We start from the raw sequence: 16,856 nt of genomic DNA on the forward strand, positions 1-16,856 counted from the left end.
GTTCCATGTCATTTTCTTGGTTAATTGGTTCAAAAGAAAATTGGTGGCATGTGGAATAAGCTGCAATGTTTCTGTGGCTGAAAGAAAAACCCCTACTCATTATTCTGATACGATATTTTGATGACTTTATACTGAAAGAGTCCAAAAGTAGAATAGGAATAGGAGACTAATTAATGGAAACACAACCACTGATCACAGTATTCATAAAGTAGCCTCTGTGTCATATCAACTTTTGGTCCGAATCAAGAATCTTAACAAATGTTTCACCACTATTCTTCACACAGTCATGCACACAAACCAAGATAATCATAAAAAATAAAGGGTTGAAGATGATTGAAGATGATTTTAATCCCTAAATTACAAATTGGAACAGGTCTCTTGATGCATATTTCAATACATTTTGGTCTATAATCGTTTTAACTTAACAATCTCAACGTTTCTTATGGTGTTAAAAGGTATTTCAAAGTGATATTTAAGCCCGAATCTGTCAAAAAACAGTTCAAACACAAACTTGAGATATCGTTTAACACTTCAAAAAAGTTTTAGTGTTAATTAAATTATAAGGATTATATCTATTTATCTTTAGAGTTTGAAAACCAAACTAGTTTGACTGTGAAATTCTATTTTTAGGTCCAAGTTTGAAGATTAAAAACATATTCTATTTAATCTAAAAATAAATGTCACAAAGTTTGAAGTGTTTCAATAGTGTAGTATCAGTAATACCAGTATAACTTTTCTTGTAAAATATATCGTTTTCTTGAAAAAATGTATGCATTGAATCCTAAAGATGAACAGAGAGTGTCTGAGTTCAAATTTTGATATAAAGAGATATTGGTGGAATTAAAATAGCATGCATAAACGATTGAAAGAAAAAGGAGATATCTTAAAAGGGAGCTACAAATGAAAGCATATGGTGAAAGACACTTCCACCACTAGTGCAATTTGGTATCAATAATTACCTCCAAAGCTCAGAAACTGAGGCCATGTATGTTCTGATATTATTATTATTATCTTGTGGTGATTGTAGAGGTAGTAGTGGTTAAATTCTAAGAATCATAATAGTTGTATAGTACTAGTATGGTCCAACAATTATCAAACCTTCCCTTTCTCTCCTCTTTTGTCATGGTGACTTCTCAAATTCATTCCACATAATAAATTCTCTTGGTCTTGGGTACCATGACAACACTATTTTTTCCATGGAGTTTGGCCATGAACAGATAACAGTGATATCGAAGCTATTGAACAAAATGGTGCATTTGGGGTACAGGTACTTCAAAAAGAACCAACCTTGTCTTTAGAGCAACTTACAAAACAAGTATTTATGTTTTGAGTGTTTTGGTTTATCTCTGCTCTTTGTCTGGTTTGGTTTCCAATGACAACATCACCATGTCAATATTCCATTTGATATATGCCATCTGGGGACTTTTGTCTTTCACCTGCTTCTTTGTGGTTGTGATTTGTGCTTCATGGTGCCCGTATCAAAATTTGAATCAACGATTTGAGCAGAAAACAGATAAGTTTTGGGTGTTCAGTGAACAAACTGAGACATGGGTTGAGGCAAAACTTCCCTATGACCTCCTCTCTTGTGTTGATGGTGACTGTAGAAAAGTGGGGTCTATACTTCAGTCGGAGAAGAAGACCACACAACAAGTGTTGGAGCTTGAAGACAAACTTGATGAACAAAAGATAAGTGATGAAAATAAGGATAGTAAAATGGAATCAGAGGATGTGGTTCTGCCACAAAGGAAGAGAATTTCCTTGACCAAAATATCTGAGACATCTATGTGGGTCACTGGTGAAAGTGGGTCTATCTATGAGAGGTTTTGGAATGGAATGGAATGGGTGATTTTATCTCATGATTTGCCTGTATCAGCAGGAAGTGCTGTATCGGTTTTTGTCATCAATCAGACGATTCTTGCTCTATCAGAAGCAGGGAAATTATACCAGGTAAAGAATCATCCATTTAAGTTAGAATATACATATACATGCCATGCATCATATGTTAAATATTATGTTAAGATTCAACTCTTGGATAAGTATTCAAATGTAAAACGTGTTGGAAATTGGAACTGCAAAAATTTGCTTTTGCTATGCAGATAAGAAGCCAACATGGTGAAAGTTCTGAGCCAGTTTGGGTTGAATTCACACTTACTTATCCTGAGAAAAATCTTTTGATAAAGTCTGGAGTTGCTTCGCGTGATGGACAGTAAGTGAAGTTTTAATTTCTGAGATCAAACATATAGACCTTGAACATTGCTAAAGCATAGTCTCTTGATGTTTGTTGTGTTGTTGCATTGTGGAGCAGGAGAGCCTATTTCTGTACAAAGAATGAAACACTGGTAGAACTTGCTTGGGTTGAGCCTCCGAGGTAAAACTCAAGTTTTGGTGAAAATGTTAGTAACTAGGATGTTAAATCCTAAACTCTTTATCCTTTAATAAATGGATTCCAGGGTATTGCTAATTTTACCTTAATCTTGACAATATAGAACAGATGGATAAATCATGGCCAACCAGCTGGAGCAAATGTAGTAGCAATTGCTGATGCTGCTTCAACAAGAGAAGTAGTATATACCATGAGGTGGGTGGTTTGTGTTTGTGTTTCTTGAGGAACTTTTTGTTTTCAATTTCATATTTGATAAAGGGTCTCTGATCAGTGCCATGCCTTTAAATACATTGATCAAGGAGTCAACAAGTACAAAATTTGAAGTTGAGATTGCATTGGAAAATGCAATAGAATGTTTGTTGCACCAGATAAATATAAAGCATTATAGTTTATTACTCTCTTTTAAGGTCATGTTTTTTAGTGAGAATAAAAATGCACTATTCATTCATCTTTCGATTCTGACATACTTAACAAATGATGTGGTGCTGTAGTTCTGCTGGAGATCTTTATGAATATGACAAAAAATCGAAACCATCATGGAAGAGGCACATATGGCAAGATAAAACATCACAAGCTGCTCCTCTGATGCCATCTAAAGGTTGCAGTTTGCCTGGTTTAAGTGATGATCATTCAGAATCTCTGTTCCTTTTAACAAAGGTCTGTTGTGTACAAGTATTTCATGAAGCTTATAATCATTTGCAGAAATAAGTGTCACCAAGATACCCTTTAGAAACATCAGAACATTGTGAAATTCCCTCTTTAGATAGTTTGTATAATGGAATTTGGTTGAAGAAAAAAGTGGCCAAGGAGAAGCTACATTGAATTTCTTAAAAATGCAATGACTTTTTGCACATCACTTGAACACGGATAACATTGCTTTTTGATGAATTTATTCTGATCAGTCTTTGGTTGATCATGCAGGAAGGCTCTTTGGTAGAGAGAAGGTTCCATCAAAGGAAGTGGAAATGGGTAGTTCATGGAAGACCCCAAGATCAAAATTTAACATCTATTACACCAGCTCTTCAAGATGAATCAGCTGAAACATCCTCCACTTCTTTGTTCTTCACTACATCATATGGATTTGTCTTTGAATATCGAATTCCAAAACAATCAGGTTTGTCATCCCATAATGCAAAAACTGTTTTAGTTTCCATGTCTGGTTTTTTTCTCTGCTATATCAGTAGTCTCTACCTTGCTTTTACCACACATGAAGAATTTCTATTAATAATGTTTCCTTAAAAAACATAAAACAGAATCATAACGTGTAAGGAAGTGAGTGATGAAGAGAAACACAGCTTTTTTTTATTTCATACTCTGAATCATATTGAAGGTCAAATACATGAGAAAAGATAGCTCCTCACAGTCATACATGTTAAATAAAGATCATGTACAATCTACAACATTCAAAATACAAATCTGTCCAAAATCGGAGTAAATCCATAACTGAACATCATCACTGATACAACCAAACTGACTAAACATGATTAAAGTAGCAAGAACAAGAGTTTTACAGTAAATTAATTTAACATTTCCAAATCATGAATTTCCAGAAGTATGGAAAAGTCACCAGCATCCTCTCCATGCAAAAGCAGCAAGAGGTATAGCAGGTTTGCAATTGTACGTTGGCAGAATACTGTTTCCACTAGATGATGGAAGACTTGGCGAATTACATCCTTTAGGATTAGGTGGTGAAAGTTCAGGACCATCTCAGCCACAAAACATTCGAAGGAAATCACCAACCAAATATGTTTGGTCAATAGTAGATGTGCCAGAGAGTGAGGGATGGAATGCAGAATATTGCACAGAAGAACGTGGTCTCAGAAACTGTGTCACTGGCATAAAAGATGAGACAGAGGAATCAGTAGTAAGTTCAGTAACAGGTAGGAGAAAGCAAAGCCAAGCACAGAATCAGTATTTATCTGTGAGTACTTCAGGTGTTGGACTGATTCAATCTTCAGAAGAACACAATCATGTGCCAGATAACTGGATTAGTAGTAACTTTCGCTTGAGATTGGTGGATGCAGGGAAGTCATTTTTCTTAGTAACAGATGATGGTTTGATTTATGAATACATTTGCATTGAGAGTGCATGGATATGGCTGAGGCATGAGAGTTTTACACCTATGAAAGGTATATTGAGTAGCTATAATGGAAGCTTATTCATGGTTGATACACATGGGAGTCTGCTACTCAGAGAAAGAAGAGGCAAGGAGTTAGAATGGAGGAATTGCACTGCTCTGAGGAGAGGAAAAAATGTTATTGGAGGTCGACCTTGGGATGGATTAACAGGCCAAGAAAGGAAGTTTACAAATGAAGACACACTCTTCTTTGTGAGCAAAACTGGAAGATTAATGAAGTTAGTGGTAAGTAAACTCAGGATCAGAATATTGATCCTGCAGCAGTATTACATAAGTGCATAGATTTTTTCTTAAAAAGTTGTTTATGTTTAATTGAAAATTCTTGCCAATCATATTCATATGGATAGAATTACTTGGGAGTAAATTCCCGAGGCATCAGAATCAATCACAGCACCAAAACCAGATATGCAATAATTGGTGAAGGTAATACTATGCATACTTTTCCCAGGTTTCTTTGAAGAAGTTGAAATGGAAAGATTGCAGAAACCCTCCAGATGCTAAGGTTGCATGTATACTAGACCAGGAATTGTTCAGAAAAAATATAGTATTTGTGATTGGAAGAAATGGGAGACTATATCAGTATAACAAAGTGACTGATTTGTGGCATGAGCATTACCATTCTCAGCATTTGGTTCTATCACAGTCTCCTGGAACTGTTATAAGATCATCATTGAAATCACTCTCAGGTTCCCTCTTCATGGTTTCAAGAGAAGGTGGCCTTGTTGAGTATCAATGGAGCTCAATGTATGGTTGGAACTGGGTGGAACATGGAACACCCAACAGAGATGTAACACTAGTAGGTTCACCAGGTCCAAGTTTTGAAGGCAATCAATTATTTTTCATTGGTTCTGATGGAAAAGTGTATCTCAGATACATGGAAAAAAAGTCATGGAAGTGGAAGGACTGTGGTTTCCCCCATGTGGGAAAGAAACTGGTAGAAGCACATTCAGAAGGAGGATTCCAAGAAGAGAAAGTAGATTGCATTGATGAAGATTCTGCATCATACCTGAACATTAGATGTGACTCAAAGGTAAATATTGCAGTCTAAAATAATTTGTAGAATAATTGACATCGAATTGAATGCTGAAAACAACACATCATAACATGGTATTGATTGAGTCTGATACTACACAGGTGGCAGCTACAAGACCAATTCAATTTTCCAAAGGTTCTGTCATATTTCAGCTCAGAGATGGCAGGGTAAGAACTCGAATTCAGTGATGACAAATTACATTACTTAAGTCAAACTTTAATATAACTTTTTTTGGATCAATCAAATTGCTGCCAATGCTTCTAGCATTTGGTTGTATGATTTGAAGTTAACATGTATCAGTGTTCACTAAAATTGCTGAAGCTTTTCAACATAGAGCAGCAATATCAGATATAATGAACTTCTTCTGCAGATTCTATTAAAAGGCAAAGTTATTAGCCATCATCATCATCATCATCATAATATTTTTGACAATATCTATTATGACAGTTGGCAGAAATTGAATTGGTAGAGAAGAGAGAATGGGTGTGGTCCCAGATCATTGGAACTCCAGCTACTCTTTGCTCAGAGAATTATTGGACTACTGAACCGTACAAGCTTTCATGAATTTAATTCGAATGCATTATTGCTGTGAAAAAGATCTACACTGTCATTCAATTATGCATTCTTACATTATTTTAATAAAGAAGAGATTATTTTTCCAAACACAGCTTCAGTGATTCAAAGCACGAGGAAGTATCAGATATGTAATGTTATTAATGTGTCTCTCTTTCCATTGCTGCAATCAGGATTGTGATAAACAATAGCCTCAAAAGTCACTAAGGATCTGTTTGGATTATAGAGTGAATTTGAGAGTGAAAAAAAAGTAAGAAAATAAGGGAAAAAGAATGAAAAGTGAAGTCATTTAGATTGGAGGAAAATAAGTGGAATGGCAGAGAAAAAATTGTAATGGATTTGATGATGTAAGAAATTGTGCAGTATGTAACTTCACCTTTGTATCCTAGTCGAGGGAAAATGAAGGAATTACCAACCCTAATGTTTACATGCATGACTTAATTGGGTGTGTAAACTTAATTTTAGCTGTTCTTAATGAATTTTCGTAAAAATTGAGGTTAAAGTGAAGTAATTTATATAAAAAAAAAAATTCTCAAATATAAATTTAGAGCAGAAGGTAATCCTCAAGTTAATGAGAGTAAATTTAATACATTGGTAATATTTAAAAAGTGAATAAAATTAATTATTTTTATTATTGGTGTATGTGATTTTATCTAAAGTGTCTTATTTTAAAGACAGATAATATTATTTATGCCCTTTTGATTATTAGGTTTAATTGATATGATATTCATCTGCGTCATTTATCTTCTATTTAATGACTTTCATATTATTTTTTAGTAATATAAAATATATTAAAAAACAGTATATGAAAGTGTACTGTTTATACTTCCTTTTAAAAAACATCATTTTATGTTTTCTGATAATCTATTCCTCTAACTCAAGCAAGAGAAAATACACGGAATTACAGAAGTCTAAAGTTAGTTAGTTTTAATTTCATGATATTGTTAATCTAATCTTGAAAATTTTAAAGCCCAAATTGTAATTGACGTGCTAAATTAATACTGACGACATTTTGAATTTTCTTGTAATTATTATTAGGTAACTTTTTAAAGAAAACAAAAGTAATTAAGAAATTAAATCACTTAATGTAATTTAAAAAGATTTGACTCTCAAGTAAAACCAGGAAAAATTGAATGTAATTTTGAAAATAATTTTTAAAGCTCAAATTAAATTTAAACCCGTGCTATAAACTCAATGCTAAATTAATACTTAAGACATTTTTAAACTTCTTGCAATTATTATCAAATATTTTTTTTAAAAGAAAATACAAATAACTAAGAAGTTAAACCACTTTAACGTTTATGTAATTTAAAAATTATTTGATTGCTTTGAAGTGAGACAAGAACAATACTAAAAAGTTAACAATTTAAAACTATGACAAGACTAAATAATCATAGTTGTTTTGTAATTAACTATATAATTTATCTTGTAAAATGCAATGCATTCTCCTCAATTTAAAGAATCAAATTCAAGATAACGATGACATTTGAGTAAGGGTGGGCAAAATTTATTCTAAATTGAATTAGACTATAATCAACTAAACTGAATACAAAAATACCATGTTTTTTAAAAAGTTTGATCTTCAACCACTGCAGAATTTGTTCTAAATTTTGAATTAGTCCATAATCAAATTAATCTGGATAGAAAAATACTATATGCATTAAAAAAATGTTCTAATTTATTTCCATTCAGTTTACTCGTACACCCCTACATGTAGCCCAATTTTATTCAGCAAAGCTGGGCCGAATATTTTGTAAACCATTTTGCCCATCTTCTATCTCAAAGTCACGTAAACATAATTGCATTTTGCACTATAAAAATCTCATAATTCAACATGGAAATGGAATGAAAACTCATAATTCTCATAATTAAACAATCTAACACTTAATCATGATTTCAGAAACTAGAAGGAAATAACAAACTATCATGCATGCACAAAAGAGAGCAAAGAATGGAATTTCAAGTGCCAAAATGTTACAAAACCCATATATTATTATCTCAGTATTAGGAATTTCTATCACGGAAAAATAATTGAGATTCCATTGTCCATCTAATGTTTACAACGTCCTAGATCTATCACCTACAAGAAGTAACAAAAATGAAGTACAGGCTGTAAAGTTCAGGCAACTTCATGTGCATGCATATGCATGTGCATGTTCCTATTTGTAATACTAAACAGACATTTTCCCCAGAACATGAAACCCTTGCTTCTACCAAAATTGGGAACATTGGAACTCAATTCTCAATTTCAACTGGTATACAAACACATGCTTAGAAGAAGAACGGCGATAAGTCAAAAACTCATTAACTAATTTAATTCGTTATTGGATGATACTTTTTTTTTCCTCTTATGTTTGGGCTTGACGGCATCCTTCAGAGTCTTACCTTCGTTACTCTGTCCACCAGTTAGAGACTTGTCAATTGGAGAAAAATCTGTCTTAATTTCCTGTGGTGGTTCCTGGGGCTTAGTCTCACGGCTTGAATCCTTTGGTTTACTAGGAGCTACTGATGGTCCTGCATATTATAAAGCTATTCTAATAAGTGGAGACACCATTAGAACACATATACGTTGATAAATTGATAGATACCAACTTATAATATGAAATTATAATGAATCCTAATAAAAAAATGAATAGAAGAAACAGAAAAAAGAGAATGATGAATACAACAGAAAAAAGCCACCGATTCCATCATAAGCCACATAACAGCTAATTTCATAATTGAAGATGAAAGAGCAGTTATTACCCCGTGAAGCTAGAGAAGCTTTTAGAAGATCTGGATCTACAGACTCTGAGTAGGGATCCCTGAGGAAAATGAAGGAACAGTGGTGGAAAGATATAAAATGCATTTTAATTAAATTTCAAAGAACAAATATACTTATTATCTCCTTAACATAGACAAAATTCAAAATGGAAGAATATAAAATTAATAAGTTTATTATTCTAAGGAGAGAAGTCTTTAAAATTCGTGCAACTCTGAATCAGTAAGTTTGAAATAAAATATAACTATTGCCTCATTGACCCCAAATGATATTGTACCAAGACTTAAATATTTCAAAGAAATTAATTCTTTTTTATGTTTTAATAAATTTATTTATGAACCATTTATGTACTTTGATCTTATGAGCAGTGAATATCAAACTTCATCCTCGTGGTTTGCTACTTTGCTTTATCATAGGGTTGAATTATTTTTGCCAAAAGAGTAATATATATATATATATATATATATATATATCATTGAAACAACGTTTTAACATTGGTTTCTGTATATGATAGACTCTTACTAGTTTAGTCTAGTGGAATCCATGAAACATAAACTCTTGAATTTGACACCTTACTTTGTAAGTTGTAATAGTGATCACAAGTTTCATTTTCTTTTGTATTGATCAGTACCAAGTAGACTATACAAAAATTTCAAATCTAAAAATCAATAAAAGGAAAACTATTAGTTCTTGGACTAGCTGATATCATACCAACTTGAAGGTCCACCACTGAAATTCTTGGAGCCTCCATCCTTACTATGTTCTTGTCCTGATGGCGTGGCTTCACATTCCATAGAATTTTCCTCTTCTTTCAGCTTCAATTTGTCCAAACCGGTACCATCCTCATCACCAAGTAATTGATTTTGTTTTTCACCTATTCCAGATGGAGCATCACCTACATCCATAGCAACAGACGCAGGGTGCCGCTTAATCTTCCGCAACGCCCTTTCATTGTTGTGTACTTCAACCTAATCAGAACACGCAACAACAAGCAATTTACCAAACAGCATAAACTACACAATTGATATGACACTTAAACAAGTGTAGCAATGTTGCACGCAAGAAAAAGAGAACTCACAGCATCCTTAATCTTAGTTGTAATATCAATAGCTTTAGCATGAGCAAGTTTCAAGCAATGCATGATAAATCTCTGAGAGACACCCTCTCCACCAGCCTTCTGAATAGCACAAACGTCGCCGTTTGAATTAAGCGTCGCAGTCATGCGTCCTGTCATCACACACTCTTCTTCATTCGTCGGATCTATCACCTACACACATAAACCCTAAACCCTAACTAAAACCTCCAAAACCAAAATCAGACAAAAAAAAAAGAGAAAAAGGAATCCGTACAAGGAGATTTTCAGTGCTGAAAAATCCAAACGTAACGGCAATCGGGAGGTGATGTATACTCAACGGTATCGGATCGCGCTCTTCGGGAGGATGCACCACCACTTCCTGGCCGTCTTCCCCGGCCAGCGAGCATTCCGGCCGTCGGAACGTCAGCAGTGCAGCCAGCGCCGCGATATTGGCAGCGTCAACGAGATTTCCGGCATTGTCGAGAATGTGGATATCGACGCGAATGGCCCATACGAGTTTTCCGGAGAGTACGCAGAGCGATTCAGTGTCGATGGCACGGCTTTCGCGCAGGCCGCGGTCGACGACGCGGCCCAGCTCGACGGCTGACTCGGCCGGGCGGCCCGGTTCGAAGGAGGGGTCGGCCATGGGAGAGAACTCGGTGAAGATGGAGAGGGAGCCCTCGTTGGGCCTGTCTTTGTAGGGCCTAACGAGTTGGGCCGTGACGAAGGTGACGACGTGGGTGTGGCCCAAATGGACCTCCGCCGAGCCGTCTTGCTTGGCCAACTTGATGGTGAGCTTGCGGTGGTCGGAGGGGCGGCGGCCGTCGACACGGAGGTCCGACAGGAGCGCCGCTTCGATGAATTTGTTGTCGTTGAGAGGCATTCGCCAGCTGTTTGCTAGCCTCTGCTCCATCTCCGCTACCTCTGCTTCTGCTTCCCAATATTTGGGTTTTAGGGCAAACCTATTCTTATTACTTCACACTAACAACACTATCACTCACTCTGAGTGGAAATTAAAATCAAACTATTTTATAGTGTAAAACTATTTCAAAGTAGGCTAAATTATATGAACTTCTTTTACTTATATTTTCCACTTATTTATTTGAATTAGTCGTTTCAAATTCTAAATATTATTTAATTTACCCAAGTTTAAAAAGAAAATATACAATGCATAGGAATTATGCTACCATACACAAGTTTATATATATATATATATATATATATATATATATAATTTAAATATAAAGTTGTGTTATAATTTAGTTTTCATCAATACAAAGGAGTGTTTTTTTTTTTTAATTATTTTATCGGAATGTAATGTCAACATAATTAATACTTTCAAAATAAAATAAAGTGAGTAAAGTTTATGAAAGATTATACATTCCTATTTTTTTTTTTCTATATTTTGACTTTTATAATTTATTTTTTGACGTGCTCATTAATTTTTTTAAATAAAAAATAATAGTTTATTAATTAATAATTTACACTAAGTTATTATAGAAAATAAAATATGTGAATAAAAAAGAGTCGTATTATCGTTGTACAAAATTTATAATAAATTATTTTAAAACCTCACCTTGTAAAAGCTTAAAATTGGTAGAAAGCTATTTTAATTCAGTCGCCGATCTGTGACACTTAAAACTAAAAAGAAAAAAAAATGTCCAAGAAACTATTGCACAGTTTTCACCAAAATCAGGAATTCATTTATATTAAAAATAGAAAAAGTATAATAAGTTTCGAGTTGTGCAAAGAAGTGACACTGTGTAACGTGCTTATTAATAGAGTTTAAGTTTGTTTATGTTGTTATAGATTATTTTTGTGTGTTCTTTCTATGTAAGCCATTTCATTGGTTAAATCATTGGTTGCGCTGAAGACGCGATGGACCTGCGTGTGTAAATTATATACCTTTGCATCATCAATAATGCATCGTTAAGAATGCATGGTACATGTTTGGCTTATTGTCCTAGAAACAACCCAGTCTCTTTTCCTTAAAGATTTTACATTGCAGTCCCTTTTGAGTAGAATGGATGGTTTTACGGATTGGCCTTTTTGACGCTACGGAAAACATCTTGCATTAATTTCTCATGCTCTCGAAGCATGTCATCGAGGTTCCCACCCGGAGGCACCAATGGTCCAGAGCAGTGTATCCTATTTTTCTTTGGCATATGACCCTGAAATCACACCACAACAGGTATATAAAAAACTCTTGTGTTATGTGCCTATGTCAATTTTACTTTCTTTTAATAGCTGTGTTATGGGGTATGAAATATTCACAACCTTTATCAATGATCAGTCTCTATAGAAAAGTTCACTACTTTTTGTGTGATCTTCTTTCCTAACTTGGTTTTTAACATTCACAGTACTCTCTAACCTTAAATCTTAAGGTTGTTGTATGGTAGGTTCTGTGACTACTGACAAGGTTGCAAACCAGAAATGAGGTAATAAAGAGAAGCAAGATTGTTGTTTACCATGGTGGATTCAAGAGCAGACGAGTCTGGTTCCTTTTTGACGACAGAGGTACATAAATCTGCTGTTGCAGGATTCAAATGAGACCTCTGATTCTTCAAAGATGGTTCTACTCTCTTACAGAATATGGATGATCCTGCTACACTGCCGCGTGTCATTGTAGCAGCATGCGTGAAGCCACCGTGTACACTTACTCTGCCTCCTTCACCGTTCTCCTTGCCCTCCCTATTCTCCTGGCACGGATATTTTTGACGGCACATTATGCTATTTGGTTTCCTCTGCCAATGTTGAAGTGTTCATGGCCGTCAGAATCGAATAAAGTTGTCGATAATAATCAATCACCATGGAAATATATGTTTAGAAGCATAAACATACCAGCACTGATATATTTCCCTGAGCGTTATAATGTGGTGAACCCAGTGCCTTGGTATCTCTTGCTCCTCTTAAAACAGATGCTGGTGCACGTCCTTTAACAGCTTCCTGGTTTTTCCTGATTGAAAATAAAGGTGAAGTTCTATGAATTTGGATATGGCACTTTTAATCACACCATTAAACGGTACCAACAAAACGTTCAATGTAATCTTTAATGGGATGCAAATGTTTTAACACAGTCTTGGCTCCACTATAACATGTATCTCCATCACAGAGTTTGGCCACTGTTATCATATGTCTATGTTACTTTGTAGGGAAATAAAACTTATTATACCTTGTAGCTTCCTTTTGTCGACGCCTGGAATCAAACTCCTTGCTTGGTGAAAACTTTGGTAAACTTGAGGGATCACAAGGTAAGGGGTTTGTTGTGAAGAACTAGCAAAGGTGCAACATGAATATAATATGGTAAGTAGGATATCCAAAACAGTGGTCGTAAATAGAACATAAGTAAAATTCAAAACTTTTAATAGCTGTCACATGTTTTCATTTAATAAAGCACTAAAAGTACTTATATAACAGCATAAAAACAGAATTAATTTCCATGTAAAGTATATTTGAAAAAAAGAATAAAGGGGTTCACAGCATTACCTCACTCTCGAGTGCGGAAGTTGCTGATCCTCGACCCTCTGGTTCTATTGTCAGGAGCTTATCAACAAGAGCCAATGCCGGGGAAGAAAAATTTTTAAATGTTTCTGAAATTTGGCGGTTGTAAGGTTGTTGTGGCTTAAAACTTGTTGCATGAGGAAACTTTGTTCTCTGCCAATAGTCTTCAGATGGCGAACCACAAAGTTTAAAAATTTTGTGCATTTGTTCCACCTGCATAAATTAAATCACTCTCAAAGTTAAATTGCAACTCTTTGTCTGTGCTTAGTAGTAATAGAAATTCCATGCTTATTATGCTCTTCTGTTTACTTGGTTTGGGATATTTCTAGAGTGTAATCAGTACAGTTTTTACACTCAGATTTGACTTGAACATATAAACTAAAACACAGTAGAAATAAGCAGACAATGTTAAATCAAATGACAGAAGTAGACAGAATTTAGAAAAACTACACCATTTTTCAGTACAAGAGCTAATTATGAAGATTGGTTCATGAAACTGACCTCTGTTCTTCCAGGCATGATTGGCTTCCCCGCTAGCAATTCGGCTAGAATGCAACCAACACTCCACATGTCAATTGCTTCTCCATACTCTGTAGCACCCAGCAAAAGCTCAGGTGCCCTATACCACAGAGTCACAACACGGCTAGTCAATGGCTGCTTTTTTTTAGGATCATATATTGTTGCAAGACCAAAATCTCCTATTTTAAGATTTCCATTGTTGTCAACAAGAAGATTCGAACCCTTGATGTCACGGTGCAGCACACCACGACTGTGGCAATGTTCAAGCCCACGTAGCAGTTGCTGCATAAAACATTTTATCTGCAAAGCCAACAAGAAGATAATTGAATAACATACAGGTAAAAACCCACCACTCATTTTTCTATAGAGGTAATCATCATTAACTCCTTAGAAATTTGTTAAGTACTTTTAAGTCTCAACATGCAGGGCATGTACCTGTGGTTCAGTCAACTTCGAGCCATGTGCAGTTGCTAGCCCAGCGAGGTCATGTTCCATGTACTCAAAAACAAGGTACAAACTGGTAGACGTTCTTGAAGTGACAAGACCCTCGAGCTTCATGACATTAGGATGGTCAAGTTGACGCATAATATAGATTTCTCTTGCCATGAACCTTACACTTTCCACCTCTGCACTTGAAAACCGAACCTTCTTCAAAGCCACAACTTTACCAGTCTCAAGATCACGAGCTTTATGCACACTGCTATAAGCCCCTTGTCCAACCTGCACACACAGCATTCACTAGCATGTAAACTGGTTGAAACATTTTCAAAGAAAAGGGGTGCCATGAAGAAGTGATATTTGAAACTAACTTGGCCTAATTTTTCAAAAGAGTCTGCCCGTCGAGGCACCCACCCTTTGATGGCTTCTGCTGCCACAGAAGATAACCAAATTGGCCACCCGAAATCAACTTGTTCTCCTGCAATATGCTGCACGCTAAGTATTCTGCTCATCATCGGCATTTTGTCATCTACACCACACGTCACTGTCACGCGCCGCTGGAGCTGGCTTTTTGTGGCATCTGAGTGGTTGCTTTTATCCTCTGTCGCCACTATGACAGACCCTTTAATTGCTTGTGATGATGAGTCAACAATTCGGGGAACCGAACCATCCTTGCCTCTTGCACTGTCTGACTCTGCAGTTGAGACAGAAGGAGCAACAAGTTGCACCGAAGACTTGTTCGATTCTTTTTCTTTTTCTTTTTCTTTCTCGTACTCATCAACTCTGTCTTTGTTTGAGGAGTCTTTTGAGCAGATGCACCCCATATTCTTACAAAAGGGGTGTTGCTTTGTTTCTCCGATCAATCAATAGATCACTACCTTTTCGTGAAACTTGTTGAGCAACTGGGTATTTTCTTGGGAACCCAGAAGCTCCCACCCCACTACAAAGACGATCATGCCAGTGGAAAATCCACCAACAAAATCAATGTTGCAATGTGTCTATCAACTTACATCACACGTAACAAGAATTCATACAGAATGGATGTTAGAAATTTTGCAGTGCATTTCAAAATTCAATGCTTTACACCTCTCCCAGATTGTGCAATCTTAACAAGGACTCAAATGGCTTTATATTTTGAAAATCAAGCGCTGGAAATGAATAAAGGAATGTATAAACACGGAAGAACAACGAAAGAAGGGATTCCCCAGTCAGAGGGTTGATAATTGAATCAAAAAGGAGGTGGATGAATAGGAATGAAGGAAACGAGCTCAAATTCCTTGACCTTTGAGGGGTGAAAAGGCTAAAACCATGTGGAGAATTTGCTGCAACGGAAACAGGGCACAACAACAATAACAACAACAACAATGCAGGACAATTTTCTTGGCTTTTTCTTGAAATGGAAAGAAAAAGAAAATGTTTTTAATTGTTGTTATGTTGTGTACAGAGGAAAAGCTGGGGGTTGAAGGGAGTGAAGGACATTAAGGGAAAATTGAAAAAAGAAAAAAGAGTTTATTTGATAATGGGAAAAATGGTTGGAGGGATGAAAACAGAGACGAGAGAGTTTCGGGTTGTGTGCGAGAAATGCGAATCACCCAGCCTTCCACGTTCAACCTTGCTGGAATCTCTCCATTCTTTTCACATACACTCTTAAACCAACTTAAACATCCAATTAACGTTAATAACATATCATCTATCATCTAAGGTTTAAATATATTTATGTTTCTGTTTCTGTTTCTGTTTTTGATTGTTAGGTCATTTCAAGATAACATGTCTGTACTACTTGTTAATATTCCACAAGAAAGAGAATTTTATATTTTGTTTTTAATTTTATTCTTTAAATGTTTTTTAAATTAATTTTTTTATTAATTTTCTTTTTTTAAGTAACTTTTTTAAAAAAATTAACTATTTTCTAATTTAACTTTTTTTCTTAAATATATTTATTTTTAAATTAAAATATTTATTATTATAAACAAATTATCTAAAAATGTAAACATTACAGACATTAAAATTGTAGAAATTATTTAAATTTACTTTAATAATCAAAATAATAATAATTTCATTGTTTTTTATTATTATAATTATTTTCAAGTTTAAACAAATTTAACCATAGTTTGATTTGTGTTTTTTTATCTGAATTGATATGCAATCAAGAACTTAGACACGATATAGGGTAGTCATGATTCCCAATTATTTTTTACTTTTACTTATTTATTTATATATATATATATATATATATATATATATATATATAATAGTTATATATCATTTTTATATTTAAGTTAAAAAAATCATCCTCAAATCATTTTATTTATACTTTTATTATTTAAAAATTAAATAAAAACATTTATAGATATTTATTAATAAAAGTAATCAGGATTTTGTCTTTGGTTATAAAGTTCTTTCTCGTTAACTTATCAAGAAAGTTTTAAAATATAC

The 16,856-nt window shown here is 34.7% G+C and overlaps 3 protein-coding genes across 4 annotated transcripts; 1 reads left to right on the forward strand and 2 right to left on the reverse strand.

The window, feature by feature from the left end:
* Nucleotides 1–744: 744 nt before the first annotated feature.
* Nucleotides 745–6,295, forward strand: LOC114173757. Of its 2 annotated transcripts, none has more exons than XM_028058341.1 (10): nt 745–1,947; nt 2,097–2,206; nt 2,303–2,368; nt 2,492–2,578; nt 2,875–3,040; nt 3,305–3,497; nt 3,934–4,745; nt 4,969–5,550; nt 5,655–5,720; nt 6,001–6,295. In XM_028058341.1, exons 1-10 carry the CDS (start codon nt 1,387–1,389, stop codon nt 6,115–6,117), a joined length of 2,760 nt encoding a protein of 919 aa, XP_027914142.1. In that variant the 5' UTR covers nt 745–1,386; the 3' UTR covers nt 6,118–6,295. The 2 variants fall into 2 exon arrangements, with proteins under 2 accessions (XP_027914142.1, XP_027914143.1); XM_028058342.1 differs by having other exon boundaries at nt 748–1,947; nt 2,306–2,368.
* Nucleotides 6,296–8,098: 1,803 nt separating this feature from the next.
* LOC114166703 (exosome complex component RRP45A-like) lies at nt 8,099–10,964 on the reverse strand. Its single transcript, XM_028051477.1, has 5 exons — nt 10,237–10,964; nt 9,966–10,154; nt 9,599–9,855; nt 8,872–8,930; nt 8,099–8,640 (listed from the first exon to the last, which is right to left on the reverse strand). The coding sequence occupies exons 1-5, from the start codon at nt 10,873–10,875 to the stop codon at nt 8,435–8,437; spliced, it is 1,350 nt and encodes a 449-aa protein (XP_027907278.1). The 5' UTR covers nt 10,876–10,964; the 3' UTR covers nt 8,099–8,434.
* Nucleotides 10,965–11,858: 894 nt separating this feature from the next.
* LOC114174202 (probable serine/threonine-protein kinase At1g54610) lies at nt 11,859–16,018 on the reverse strand. The gene is made up of 8 exons (XM_028058993.1): nt 14,792–16,018; nt 14,418–14,702; nt 13,965–14,282; nt 13,449–13,676; nt 13,135–13,235; nt 12,804–12,918; nt 12,431–12,706; nt 11,859–12,133 (listed from the first exon to the last, which is right to left on the reverse strand). Exons 1-8 carry the CDS (start codon nt 15,242–15,244, stop codon nt 11,996–11,998), a joined length of 1,914 nt encoding a protein of 637 aa, XP_027914794.1. The 5' UTR covers nt 15,245–16,018; the 3' UTR covers nt 11,859–11,995.
* Between the last annotated feature and the right edge of the window lie 838 nt (nt 16,019–16,856).

Source organism: Vigna unguiculata, chromosome 2 (genome assembly GCF_004118075.2).
Source record: "Vigna unguiculata cultivar IT97K-499-35 chromosome 2, ASM411807v1, whole genome shotgun sequence".
NCBI lineage: Eukaryota > Viridiplantae > Streptophyta > Magnoliopsida > Fabales > Fabaceae > Vigna > Vigna unguiculata.

Bases quoted from the DNA above. Each gene is read 5' to 3' on its own strand.
- LOC114173757 (XM_028058341.1), top strand. From the start codon at position 1,387: ATGTCAATATTCCATTTGATATATGCCATCTGGGGACTTTTGTCTTTC. The intron at 1,948-2,096 runs GTAAAGAATCAT...TTTGCTATGCAG, and splicing joins AAGCAGGGAAATTATACCAG to ATAAGAAGCCAACATGGTGA. The intron at 3,041-3,304 runs GTCTGTTGTGTA...TTGATCATGCAG, and splicing joins CTCTGTTCCTTTTAACAAAG to GAAGGCTCTTTGGTAGAGAG.
- LOC114166703 (XM_028051477.1), bottom strand. From the start codon at position 10,875: ATGGAGCAGAGGCTAGCAAACAGCTGGCGAATGCCTCTCAACGACAAC. The intron at 8,931-9,598 runs GTATGATATCAG...CATTTTCCTCAG, and splicing joins AGTGGTGGACCTTCAAGTTG to GGATCCCTACTCAGAGTCTG. The intron at 8,641-8,871 runs GTAATAACTGCT...TATAATATGCAG, and splicing joins AGCTTCTCTAGCTTCACGGG to GACCATCAGTAGCTCCTAGT.
- LOC114174202 (XM_028058993.1), bottom strand. From the start codon at position 15,244: ATGGGGTGCATCTGCTCAAAAGACTCCTCAAACAAAGACAGAGTTGAT. The intron at 14,283-14,417 runs GTACATGCCCTG...TTGGCTTTGCAG, and splicing joins CGAAGTTGACTGAACCACAG to ATAAAATGTTTTATGCAGCA. The intron at 12,134-12,430 runs GTAAACAACAAT...GTGTGATTTCAG, and splicing joins CTGCTCTTGAATCCACCATG to GGTCATATGCCAAAGAAAAA.